This window comes from Melanotaenia boesemani, chromosome 20 (genome assembly GCF_017639745.1).
Source record: "Melanotaenia boesemani isolate fMelBoe1 chromosome 20, fMelBoe1.pri, whole genome shotgun sequence".
NCBI classification, from domain to species: domain Eukaryota; kingdom Metazoa; phylum Chordata; class Actinopteri; order Atheriniformes; family Melanotaeniidae; genus Melanotaenia; species Melanotaenia boesemani.
Genome location: NC_055701.1, coordinates 2,631,050 through 2,644,826, shown reverse-complemented (window position 1 = coordinate 2,644,826; position 13,777 = coordinate 2,631,050). Strand labels below are relative to the sequence as shown.

The 13,777-nt window shown below is 42.7% G+C and overlaps 1 protein-coding gene across 2 annotated transcripts in view; it reads left to right on the top strand.

Annotated features, from left to right (window-relative positions):
* Nucleotides 1–13,047: 13,047 nt before the first annotated feature.
* Nucleotides 13,048–13,777, top strand: part of clmna (calmin a) — a 34,812-nt gene continuing 34,082 nt past the window's right edge. For both annotated transcript variants that reach the window (XM_041971887.1, XM_041971886.1), the window contains exon 1: nucleotides 13,048–13,369. In XM_041971887.1, the coding sequence (XP_041827821.1) occupies nucleotides 13,285–13,369 (85 nt within the window). In that variant the 5' untranslated portion in view covers nucleotides 13,048–13,284. The remainder of the gene's footprint in view (nucleotides 13,370–13,777) is intronic.

Here is a 13,777-nt window from a genome sequence, read left to right as displayed (position 1 = left end):
AGATCATCACAAAGACATTTTTATATCACCTCCATGAAACTGCACAAGAAGCCTAATTAGATAATAATTCATTTAACAACATCAGGCCCAAGGCGACCGCCTATGTCGCCTGTAGGAAAGACCCGCCCTGCATGGATGGACCAACAACTTCCTTTTTGACTGCTTTGCTTTCTTGAGTAACTATGAAATGTGCTCATTGGATAAAACGTTGGATGTAAGAACTGGATGAGAATTTTTTATTCGGTTCATAATTTAAAGGGCGATGCCCACTCAGGTTCGTGGTTTATGGTTCAAACATTCCATAATAATGATGAAGGTGAAGAAGAGAGTAAAAAAATCCTCCCTTTATTAACTGTTAAGAAGTGCATGAAGAGGAGCCTTCAGCTGGGCGACGATAAAATGTTCATTCATGTGATTAATGTTGTCAATAGCAACATTTTCTGGGTTGTTATGACCATTAAAGTAGCTCTATGTACCTTAAATATCTGTGTTTCTGACTTGTTTTCATGCCACACTGACATTTAATGTGTACATTACTGGAGCTGTTGTTGCCCTGCAGCGTCCTGACTTTTTTATCACTTACGTCACACCAGCAACTGGATATCAACACACTGGCGGGTTTGAATGAACACCATGGGTAAGAGTAAGAGACAGGAGCTGACATCAAACTGTCTCTGATGGTGCGTTCCAGTTGTCTCGTAATTCCAAGCGCCTGACAGTAGGTGACGTAGTTACCTGGTACTTGGCATTTTGGACGCCTCCAAAATAACCAGTTTGTAAACATCTACAATTATGTTGTATAAAAAATGTATAAAATGTTGAAACATGTGCAACATGAAAACAGCAGCCAATGCTGGTGATCATGATTAAGAAGCCAGCATTATGATGCAGCGTGCTACAAACAACTCCACCTTAATGTCACAACAACAACTCTGCTGTTTACTCAGGAAAATAGAAATTAGAAGAAAATTTACTACAAACAATGGAAGTTGCACTGCTTCTGAAATCTGGATGGAAACCATTCTGCAACTTATGAAGAAGTTCACTTCGTCATTAATGACTAAAATTCCTTCAGAAGCTTTTTTTTTTTAAAACCTTTATTTAACCAGGAATCCCACTGAGATTAAAAACCACTTTTGCAAGAGAGTCCTGGCCAAGAGGCAGCAAAAAGTATCAGTTACAACTAAAGTATTAATTACAACAATTAACAGTTAAAATACACAAAATTACTTACAAGTTATGAAAACAGTTACAAGTTAAAGAGGCTGTGCTCTCAGTCTGGATTGAAAGTCATTCACTGAAATAAGTTCTGTTAATTTCCAGTCCTTTCGCAACATGTTCCATGTGGGAGGAGCAGAGAAGAGACAACTGGAAGGTACGATTACTGGCTGGCTGAATCTCAGAGAAGAGACGAGATAAAGACGATGCTGGGTTAGCCGTTGTTAAGGTGGGACACAGTAAGAAAATCTGATAAAGTTCAGGAGTGGAACTTTAAAAGATGAAGTATTTTATTTAAGACAGTAATAGAATTGTTTCATACAGACTAGATTTTTTTTAGAATCCTGAAAACCACTTAGAAAGCCAAATCTTCCCTGATTAGGCAGATCAGTCATAACTAACGTTCATGATGTCACTTCATTAAAAAAGGATAAAATATTTTTTATTGTATCTGTATGTTGTGGATTATTCTAGAAATAAGCTGATCTAAATGTAATGAAGGACACGGCTGAAGTCAGCTCTGCAGCACACTGAACAACAATCTGGACATTTTTATTTACACCATAAACAAAATCCTCAGATCTGAAATGGGTTTTTAAATCTGAACTTTCTCTCCATCAGGCAGACATGATGCAGTTCATCTGTTCACCACCAGAGGGAGACAAATCTTCACCTGTCACTGACAGAGCATGATACTTTTCCACTTTTTTATTTTACAATTAAATCCTGAAATCTCCACTAAACTAAAAAGTACACCAACAAATTTTACATGAATGACAATAAAAATAATAAGAAACAACAGTTTTAGATAGAACCTTTTTAAAATGAAGAGTTTTTAACAAAGGTATGAGACGTGAACAATGTGATGTAAAATACAACAATATTCAGCTTTGTTATTGTGGCAGGAAACAGGGATTTACTACAGAAACTGAAATAATGATCCAAAGCATTTTGTTTCTCATTGTTAGCTTTAACAACATCTGTATTTACAGCAGTAGTGGAGGCTGGGAGTTGTGCTCAGATGTCTGAAATGAGTCTTATAAAGAAAACCTTGGAGATGCTTGATTTTCTGCCACCAGGTTGTCTCATAGAAAAACTAAATTAGCTTTACTGAGAACATAGGGAGTAAAATGTGCCACGGTGTTCCTTCTGAAGTCTGATTCTTAGGAACTTTATCTTGTCTGTGTTTGCTATGTGACCATCAGTTTCAGTTCCGGCTGAATTGATCATTAACTCACAACACAGACGAGCCTGCAGTGATAAAATCTGATCCGTTTGTCACCTGATGATAGGATCTGCCAGGGTTCCCACACAGCTCCAGACACTGTCCAGGTTTGGATAATTATTAAAAACCAGAGAGTATAAAACCAGGCTGAGGTTCTGTCAGATCAGACTTCTTTTTGCCGCTAGAAGCATCAGGACACCATGAAGCTTCATTTTCAGACCTGGAGGAGTGATTGATGTGCACGAACGTCAGGACATAAAACGTCTACATCAGGGATGGCAAACCTGGTCCTCGAGCCCACTGTCCTGCAGCTTTTAGATATTTCCCTGTTTCAAAGCAAAAAGGTAAAGAAAATAAATAATTTAAAGGTAGTAGGAGTAATAATAATAATAATAATAATAATCTACAACATCTACAAACAAGACAGAATTATAGTCTTGTTGTCATTTGAATAATAATAATTCTACTTAACTAACCAGCCAACAAGCTGTTGGATGCATTTAATCTGAATCAGGTGTGTTGGAGCAAGGAAACATGTAAAACCTGCAGGACCAGGATTGCCTGTCCCTGGTCTACATGTCGTTAGACAGACGTTGAGACTGTTTTCTGAGTCCGGACTCTAGAAGCAGCAAGTGTTCAGGGACCCCGGTTCCTTCCTGGGTCCATCCTGTCCATCATCTCTGAATAAATCTGTTGTTGATCAGCAGCGGTGGTTCGGTTTATGCCCGTCAGGAGGCCTGTGATCATCATCTGTAATCTCTGCTGGTTCAGTTTCTCAGTGATTTCCTCTGAATGTAGGTGGAAACATGATTCACAGCTGACAGAGCGGAGGCCTGAATCGGTCTCTGAGCAACATGATGGTAAAGCGTGGGCGAGCTTCTCTGTTTCTAAACCTGCCTGTGTGCTGCGAGGACGCCGAGGCATTTCTGAACATTTCTGACTATCATTTGTTCATAATCAGAGGAAAAAGATGGAGACGTCTTCAGGCAGAATTAAAGCTCGACTCAGAACGATGTGATTTCCCTTTAGAGAGCGAAATGAGAGAAAACATGCAGCAACCATGAAGTTGGACTTCTGAATGAATCTGGATGAAAGTCTCAAATGAGCCGATGTCGAACACATAAAGCATCTTGATGACATCCGTCACATCACGAAACGCTGAGTTTCAGTCAGAGCTGAGCAATGAAGGATATCTCTGGGTGTACACACGGACAAAATTGTTGGTACCCTTCAATTAATGAAAGAAAAACTCACAATGGCCACAGAAATAACTTGAATCTGACAAAAGTAATAATAAATAAAAATCCTATTAAATTTAACCAATGAAAGTCAGACATTGTTTTTCAACCATGTTTCAACAGAATTATTTAAAAAATAAACTCATGAAACAGGTCTGGACAAAAATGATGGTACCCATAACTTAATATTTAGTTGAACAACCTTTTGAGACAACCACTGCAACCAAACGATTCCTGTAACTGTCAGTGAGACTTCTGCACCCCTCAGCAGGTGTTTTGGTCCACTCCTCATAAGCAAACTGCTCCAGTTGTCTCAGGTTTGAAGGAGCCTTTTCCAGACGCCATGTTTCAGCTCCTTCCAAAGATGTTCAATAGGATTTAGGTCAGGGCTCATAGAAGCCACTTTAGAATAGTCCATGTTTTCCTCTTAGCCATTCTTGGTGTTTTTAGCTGTGTTTTGGGTTTTTGTCCTGTTATAAGACCCATGACCTGCGACTGAGACCAAGCTTTCTGACACTGGCAGCACATTTCTCTCTAGAATCCCTTGATAGTCTTGAGATTTCATTGTACCTGCACAGATTCAAGACACCCTGTACCAGATGCAGCAAAGCAGCCCAGAACATAACAGAGCCTCCTCCATGTTCCACAGTAGGGACGGTGTTCTTTTCTTCATATGCTTCATTTCTCCGTCTGTAAACATAGAGCTGATGTGTCTTGTCTCGTCTGTCTATAGGACATCCTCCCAGAAGCTTTGTGGCTTGTCTACATGTAGTTTGTCTTTTTTATGGTTTGTTTTTAACAATGGTTCCTCGTCTCCCATTAAGTCCACTTTGGCTCAAACAAGGACGGATGCGGCGATCTGACACTGATGTTCCTTCAGCTTGAAGTTCACCTTTAATCTCTTTAGAAGTTTTTCTGGGCTCTTTTGTTACCGTTCGTATTATCCGTCTCTTTGGTTTGTCATCAGTTTTCCTCCTGCGGCCACGTCCAGGGAGGTTGGCTACAGTCCCATGGATCTTACATTTCTGAATAATATGTGCAGCTGTAGCCACAGGAACATCAAGCTGCTTGGAGATGGTCTTACAGCCTTTACCTTTAACATGCTGATCTATAATTTTCTTTCTAATCTCCTGAGACAACTCTTTCCTTTGCTTCCTCTGGTCCATGTTGAGTGTGGTACACACCATGTCACCAAACAGCACAGTGACTACCTGTAGCCTATATATAGGCCCACTGACTGGTTACAAGCTTGTAGACACCTGTGATGCTAATTAGTGGACACACCTTGGATTAACACGTCCCTTTGGTCACATTATTTTCAGTCTTTTCTAGGGGAACCATCATTTTTGTCCAGGCCTGTTTCATGAGTTTATTTTTTAAAAAATTCTGTTGAAAAACAACGTCTGACTTTCACTGGTTAAACTTCATAGAATTTTTATTTATTATTACTTTAGTCAGATTCAAGTTATTTCTGTGAACATTGTGAGTTTTTCTTTCATTGACCGAAGGGCACCAATAATTTTGTCCACGCGTGTAGTAGGTGGCAGCAGCCGTTAACTTCGTCCCAGGGATCGGATCTGCTGCCTTCATACAGCTGCTGACACACCTGTAGAAGGTCACCTGAAGCTCAGGAGGCGGCTTGGCTGTGTTTAGACCTCTCCTTGTTGAGCCTTTCCTGTCTGAAACTTGGTTCTTCATCTTGGAACCTGAAGGTGATGATTTTCTGCTCGAGCCCATCTGCCAGACTCTGCATCGAGCTTATGAAGCAGAAGTGAAGCGAGTAATGTTTTGATACGTTGCTTCAGCATGTCAGAAGTCATGTGACCACACCGACAGAGTCTCGTTACCTCAGACACGTGTTCGTCTGGCCGGGTCTTGTCAGTGTCTTGATGCTTTAAAGATGCTACAGAACTTCAGCAGAGTTCCTCAATAACTCCTCCTATCGCCGGCTAATCCAGCATCCATCCTACCTGTACTGTGACATGTCTCCAGACAGTAACAGACAGTCTCATCTTGACTCGTCTCTTCCTCTCTCCCTTTTTCTCTTTCTTTTCCTCTCTTCCTCTGATAATGTCTTCCTGTGTCTCTTTGCTTAATCATCCACGATGCACGTTCAAAATGGCCGGTGTGTTTATATCTGCTTGCTAGCATGTGGCATGGTGTGTGAAACTAAACTCAGCTGTAACATCACGCAGCGCCCTGGAAGAAAAAGTTGTATCATGCAGTTTCTCAGCCTCGGGACGCTCACATGTGGATGAGGGAATTCTGCCATTTGATTCAGGTGTGTTGGAGAAGGGATGCCGGATAGTAGATCTGGAGGACTGGACTTGGAACACCTGGTCTTATTGAATCTGACGAAAGTATTTAACTTTGATTAAAGCAGCACCGGATTCTGGCAGCTTTTTGCTCTTTGGCTCCCCCTGCTGGTGCATAAAGGAACTCCACTGCAGTGAAGACATACAGCATTTCTGTCTGAACGCTGCCCATGCACGGCCCTACGGAGGTCTGCAAAGATGCCACCAACATCATAAAGAACTGCATGATGCTATGGAACTGCATGTTTTTACCCTGAAGAAGAATCTCACAAAACAAACAAAAAGTCAGTTTTTCTGTGAGTTTTCTGTTTCTGTTCTACAGTTTGTCGTGTTTGAATGTGGCAAACGTGTGAATTTAAACATGTGAAACATTATTTTTATCACAACATCCTGTATTTATGTTTCCTCACTGCACTGTGTTCTCCGTTGTCATAGTAACACGGAACAGTGTGGGTTACAGTGGAAGGGGACCTGAATCTTGACGCCTCCACCTCACTGAGGGTTGCATGTTGCCATGGTTACATCTGAGCAGCTGTTCTGGAACATTCTGCCTGTGATTTTCAGGTGTAGCTCACCTGGCTGACTGGCAGTGTCACATGATTTTGATCACAGGGATGAAGTTCAGAAAACAGAAGTAGTCTTTGGACAGGAGCAGTCACATGACACGCTCTGAAATGGTCACATGACACATGAAACAGCCACCTGACCTGCAGATGTCTGGTGGACATGTGACCCACTCTGCCCTCAAGCCACGTTCTCATGGAGTCACCGTCATTATTTAAAATAAACGTTTGGATTAAACTTTGTGTTTGAGGCCGAGCTGGAGGCGTTCCAGGGTGAGAAAAGTAGATCATGAGGGAAACGACAGGCTAACTAGTGAGCATTATTAGCATATTAGTAAGTTTCCTCAGGAATACATGAAGTATTTTTATTTAACTAATTTCTTATAAATGAGGCTTCACAGTGAAACGCTGGACCTCACTTTTCTGCCACCATCAGTCTCCACCCAAGTCCTGGCAGCTGGATGCTGATGGAGGCGCTGCTCGCTGTAAATGTAACACAATCATAGCTTCTTCGGCCCAGCTGGAGCGGCGTCGGTGGATTAAGAATCTTCTGGTCTAATGTTAGCATCACATTCAGATATGTTAAAGCTGCTGAGTTCAGACCTGCTACCAAACTTCAGCATCACTGACACACCGAGTGTTGAGGAGGAGATGAAAAATTTCCTCCAGACTTCATTAATACATCAGTAACTTTTCAATATTTCCATTAACAAAATCTGCCAATAATATTGACTGTGAATGTGACTTTCCTCAGAGGTGTGTGTGTTGGTGTGTTTGTGTGTGTGCATCGCCTCGCTCTCGGCCAGAACCGCCGAGCTGTGCTGCAATCTGGAGCTCAAGCTCTGCCAAGCCAGCAGAGCTTCCTGTGAACTGAAGGCGCTTCCAGCTTTTCTCACCTGCCTCCGTTCGAGGCCACAAACCTGCTGATCTGGAACGGCGTCGCTTTCAACCGGCTTCTGATGACAGAAAAATGTGGACGTCAGTTTGAAGGAATTCGTTGTTTTTTCAGATCAGATGTCAACAAGCTGGAAAGAGCGAGAAGATAATAAAGAGTCGAGTCGTTTTATTGTCAGCTGGCCTCTTTTTTCCTTTTAGATTTATTTTTTACTTTTCTTTTTTCTTTTTAATGTCTTGTTTCTTTCTTTTCTTTAATCTTAATTTATTAAATATTTTCTTTTATTATTATTATTATTATAAGTTTTTTTAGTCTTTTTTTATGTTTCTGTTTCTTTGATATGTTCCTATGTTTGGTATGTTTATATGTTCATTTGGTTCCATGTGTCAAATAAAATAGGCAAAAAGAGGTAAAATAAATTAATAAAATGTATCTTTTTAGAATAAAATTTAGCATTAATATTTTAAATAATTTATATTACCTTTAATATAAATTAATATTTTAATATTACTATTAAAATATGATAAATTACTAATTATATAATATATATCATTTAAATGTTAAATATTAAATTATTGCAATTTCCCTTTGTGTTTAATAAAGTATTTTTCAATGTATTTAACCATTTTCTTCCTTTTTCTTTCCCTTTATGTTATTTTGGATGTTGTAACTTGTTGCTGTTAACCTAGTCAGGTCGTACAGGTTATGGCTGTAACCCAAAGCAAACACTAACTGATGAGAGCCTTTTGATCTTTTTTTAAAGCACTGGCTCTTTTAAGAAAAGCCCAGTTTTTTTTTGTTTTTTTTAAGCGAGAAGCTGTGCAGCTGAACTGAAGCCAACCCACCTGAAGGACGTGTCGACGTTAGAAATCACCACCAGGATGCTGAAGTGCTTCCAAAGCCTTAGAAGGGAAATAAATTTACCTTAGTTTAAAAGGAGGACTGTGTTTCTGGAATAATCTGGACATGTGGATGAAATCATGTGAACCTGTAGATGATGGTTTACCAGCATTACAGGCTGTTTCCCTGAAGCTGGTCAGGATGGAAACATGGATGTAACTTGGTTAACAATCCTAATTTCCCCTTCGGAGAAACTGATCCTCCATCAGGGAAATGAAGTGTGCATTATGCAGGAAGTTGCTCTTTTTGTTGGTGTATTTGTGCAGATAAAGGTCAGGAAGTTTTTGTGACTGGATCAACCTGTTTCTGTTCTTTCGTGACGACTTCAGCCTCTGAACTGCAGCTCTTTGCTCTGTGTTTGTTTCCACCTGATTCCACTCTGCAGATGCATGTTGCTCATTAACTCTGCAGACTCGTATGGACAAACATCATTTTCATGAAAACACTCAGATTAGTGCATCTGTAAGTGAGTTACATGGAGGAAATGACTGAACCTCACACATGCACTGACTCAGACCCAGATATACAGTTAAATATAGCCTGCCCTGCTGCGCGTCTTCTGGCTGCTGATTGGCTGAGAGCTCTGCTGGCAGCGACTGTCCTGTTTTCAGCCAGAAGGAGCTCCAACCTTCTGGCTGCTGATGGAGGTGAGCTGACAAGATGAAGTGATGTTGGAGAAAAACTGCACCTGATGCTACAGGTTGCTACGTGTTACCTGTTGTTAGCTTGTTACAGGTTGATACCTGCTGTAAAGCAACATCTTTCACCTGCAGACAAACATCAGATTTGTGCAGAGCTTAAGTTATTAATGAAAAGATCAAACTGCCTCTCTTCCTGTCAGCTCTCTCAGTCCAACTTTCTGCTGTAACACAGCTTTCCTGTCAAAACACCCACCAGCAGATCTGTGGCTCTAACTGATGCTCATCAGTCAGAGATGCAGAGATGAGACTTTAAACCTGAACTAGGAGGAGGATTGACGATCCCAGGGCCGGGTCCCGGGGTGGCTGCGCTGGTGGGCTGCTGGCTGTGGGGGTTGGGTCAAGGGGGGGTGCTTGGGGCTCGCTGTCCGCTGGTCCGCCTGGGGTGTCCCCCACGGGGCATGGTGGGTGGGTTGTGTGAGGCGTGACTGTGTGGTGGTGAGTGATTGTGGGTGCGGCACGGGGGAGGGTGTGAGTGTGGGGTTATATGGGGTGCAGGTTGAAGTAGATGGGGAGTGGGGGGAGGGGGCCGATAGCACCCTGGTTCCCGGGGTGTGCGGCTGGAACATCGGGGTGTGTGCTGGCCTACGCCGGGTGGCTGTCTGGGGGGGCCTGGTCCTCCTAGGCATATTGCGGGCCCTCTGCTTTTGGGGGGTGGGGCGGCCGCCTCTGGGCTCCTGGGGCCCTGGGCCCTTCGCTTGGGCTGCCCTGGGTGGCCGGTCCCCGGCGGGGCCGGCGGCTGCTGATCTTGGCCCACTGGGGCCTGTGCCACGGGACCGTGGGGGGCTCTTGCTGGGGCTCTCCTTTGCTGCCCTTCGGGTGGGGCTGGAGTCGTCTTTGTGGTGGGGTAGCTTGGGTTGGTGCTCCGGGTCTGCTGCTGAGGGCCCGGCCCAGGCCCTGGTCTGCCTCTGGCCTCCGTGGAGGCGAGGTCGCATTTGCATGATCTCACTCACCACTCTTCATCACTAATAACTCCTCTTCCTCAAGTGATAATTATTACATTTTTTTTTTTTTGTATTTTTCCTGTGAGTTAGTATCTGGTCGCTGTTATGTCTTTTTGATTTGGTTATTATTTAAAAACTCTTAATGACTGGCAGCCCTGTTGTTTTTTCTGTGTGTGTGTTTCTGCTTTTGTAAAAGTTGTAGGAAATTTTCTGGTGTGTTCATGTACAGGTGTAACAGTTTGTTGTCTGGTGATGGTGTGGACTGAAGGGTCGTTTCCTTCTGTCTGTGATCTTTTTGTCTCCTTTCTTCTTTCCCTTTTGCTCTTTTTGCTATTTTCCATCTTTTTCTGTCCCCTCCGGTCAGGTCCAGCAAGATTACATAGATTCCGTGATTCAAAGTAAATAAATAAATCAGATTATCAAGAGGAGCCTTACCCATAGGCCTCCCCTTGGCAGAGCAAATTTGTTCAGCACGATACAGCAACCAGATTATCATTTTGCTGCTATGATGCTGGACAAGTTAAAAAAAACAAAAAAAAATGAACAACTATAGACCGTCTCTAACCTCTTTTATTTCCAAGATTATTGAGAAAGTTGTATTTCACCAGCTTAATGACTTTTTAATTAAAGTGGAAATCTTGATAAATTTCAGTCCGGCTTCCGACCTCATCACAGCCCTGAAACAGCTCTGGTCAAAGTGTTAAATGACATTAGGTTGACTACTGATTCTGGTCTAGTATCAGTCCTGGTTCTGGTCTAGTATCAGTCCTGGTTCTGTTGGATCTCAGTGCTGCGTTTGATACTGTAGATCACAGAATATGCTCCCTTTGGGTGAAATATTACAGAACTTTAGCATTATTAATCACAGTTATGCAGCCCAGCAGACTTAATGTGTCAGTGTTTGGAGCAAATAAACACCTGGATGAAGGAGAATTTTCTACAATTAAATGAAGACAAAACTGAGATTATTCTGTTTGGTAGCAAAGAGAAGAGGGTCAGCATTGGTAAACACCTGGAGACTCGGGCTCTTAAAACCACCAACCAAGTTGATAACCTGGGAGTGTTGATAGACTCAGATCTGACTTTCAGCAGCCACATCAAAGCTTCACTAAGAAGCTTTTTACCAGCTCAGAAACATCAACAGAATTAAAAGTTTAGTCTCCCAGAAAGACCAAGAGAAACTCCTCCATGCATTCATCTCCAGTAGACTGGATTACTGTAATGGTCTTTTAACAGGACTTCCTAAAAAGAGCATTAAACATCTGCAGCTCATCCAGATGCTGCTGCTAGAGTTTTAACCAGGACTAAGAGATCTGAACACATCACACCAGTTTAAAATCTTTACACTGGTTTCTAGTTTATACTGGTTTCCAGTTTATACTGGTTTCCAGTCAGTCACAGAATAGATTTTAAACCCTTCTGATCGTTTACATCCCAGAACAGTTTAGGCCCAGAATACAGCTGTTATATGTTCAGAGAATATAAACCTAGCAGAGCTCTTAGATCCAAAGACTCTGGTCAACTAGTCCAGACCAGAGTCCAGACCAGAGTCCAGACCCGAGTCCAGACCAGAGTCCAGACCCGAGTCCAGACCAGAATCCAGACCAGAGTCCAGGCCAGAGTCCAGACCAGAATCCAGACCAGAGTCCAAACCAGAGTCCAGACCAGAGTCTAGACCAGAGTCCAGACTAAACATGGAGAAGCAGCTTTTAGCTGTTATGCTGTTAACAAGTGGAACAAACTGCCAGTGGAGATTAAACTTTCCCCAAATGTAGACATTTTTAAATCCAGGTTAAAAACATTTCTTTTCTCATGCACCTATACATGAAATCTGTACAGTAACTTTTAACTTATCTTGCTTTTAATCATTTTAATGTAATTTATTATTTTATTGTGATTCCTGCTATGTGTTGCAGCTTTTTACTATTTCTAAATATCTGTAATGTTTTTTTTGTAAAGCACTTTGAATTGTCCTGTACATGAAATGTGTTAAACTGCCTTCATACAACATGTCGGGTCAGGAGACCGATCTCTCTGTACACATTGTATGTTTGTATGATGACAATAAAGATTTATCTTATCGTATGATGATGATTATGGATATGGTGATGTTGTGATTATTGTGATTATAGTGATGGTGATGATGAAGATTACTGTAATGATGATGAGAATGATGATGATGAGAATGATGGAATCATGGTGATAATTAGAATGACTGTGATGATGATGAAGATTATGATGATGATCATGTTAGTTGGTGATGATAAGGAGGATGATGATAATGATAAAGATGGCAATGATGAAGATGATGCTGACTGTGACAGTGATAATCATGGTGATGATGATAAAAATGAGAACAATGATGATGATGATGACGGTGACAATGCAGACGGTGATGATGAGAATGATGAAAGTGCTGATGATTACTATGGTGATGATGAAGATTATTGTGATGATGATGATGGTGATAATGCTGCATGTGAGGGTGATTATGAGAATGATAAAAGTGGTGACAATTTCTATGATGATGATGATGATGATGATCCAAGCTTCTTCTCAGGAGCTTTGATGCCTAAATTCAGATTCAAGTCTTCAACACAAGCCTGGAACCCCAGTAACTCTGCTCTTCATCGCACTCTGAACACGTATCTTCATCCAGCCTACAGGAGCTCCTTCACTCCCGAGAACTTCAGCATCTCATGAACCTACATGTTCAGTCTCTGTGTCTCAGTTCTGATCTGAGGAGGTCGATGGTTTTTAATCTGAACTCTGGAAGGTTCTACAGATGCTGTTGGAGGAAACATAGAGATGTTGATGTATGATCAGCTGCAGGGCGTGGGGGCATCAGTGTGTTCATTGTTTCACTGCAGCAGGTGATGAAGGTGGGCTTTAAATTTCATTATAAAGAAAATGGATTTCTTTCTTTCTTTTTAGATTTTTTTTACTTTTTACTCAAAAGTGGCTTCCGTATATAAAGCTCAACAGAGGGGAGGGGGTGAGGAAGAGGAGGAGGGACGGCGGAGGGCGGGCTCTGAATGAGCTCCATCCCAACTCGGAAACACCAACCAGGTGCAGCGGCTCCTTCCTCCTCCTCCTCCCCGGGTTCCATCGCTCTCAGCGCGGCGCTGTGACGGAAAACGCCGCAGTGAGCAGCATGTCGGAGCTCTGAGCCGACCCTCCGCGCTGGTCCGGGCTTCATGGATCCCTCTCGGCCGGCCGGACAGTAGTCGGTCGCCGCAGCAGCGTCTCCTCTCCGCGTTCCCGCCGGGATTCCTGCAGCTTCTCCGGATGGCTGGACACGAGTTGGAAGACTGGTTCGAGCGGGAGGAATTCATCGGACAGATCAGCGACATCCGAGTGCAGAACCTGCAAGGTAGGAGCGCCGTGCACGTTTGTTTGATAACACTGTAGAGACCAGGCACGCGCACACTAAACGCACGCGGGATGTGGGAAGTTTTGATCCAGTGAAAGCAGCCAAACTGCAGAGGCAAACCTATCGGTGATTGTTCCTCCTCCTCCTCCTCAGCAGTGTGGAGCAGCGCGTCAACCGTGCGCGAGAAAGTTTGGATGTTAGCCTCTCTGATGGAGACTCTGCGCATCGTTTCCACAGAGTTCGAGCGCCACCAGTGGGTTGAACCAGTGTATCCAAACACGCGAACAGATCCATGGCAACGAGCCCAAAACACGCGACCGAGGTCTAATAAAAGAACCCTACAGCACGTGACCAGTTAACTAGTTTATACAGACCTATATGTGACCAGCAGCAGAGATGGTATCCTTC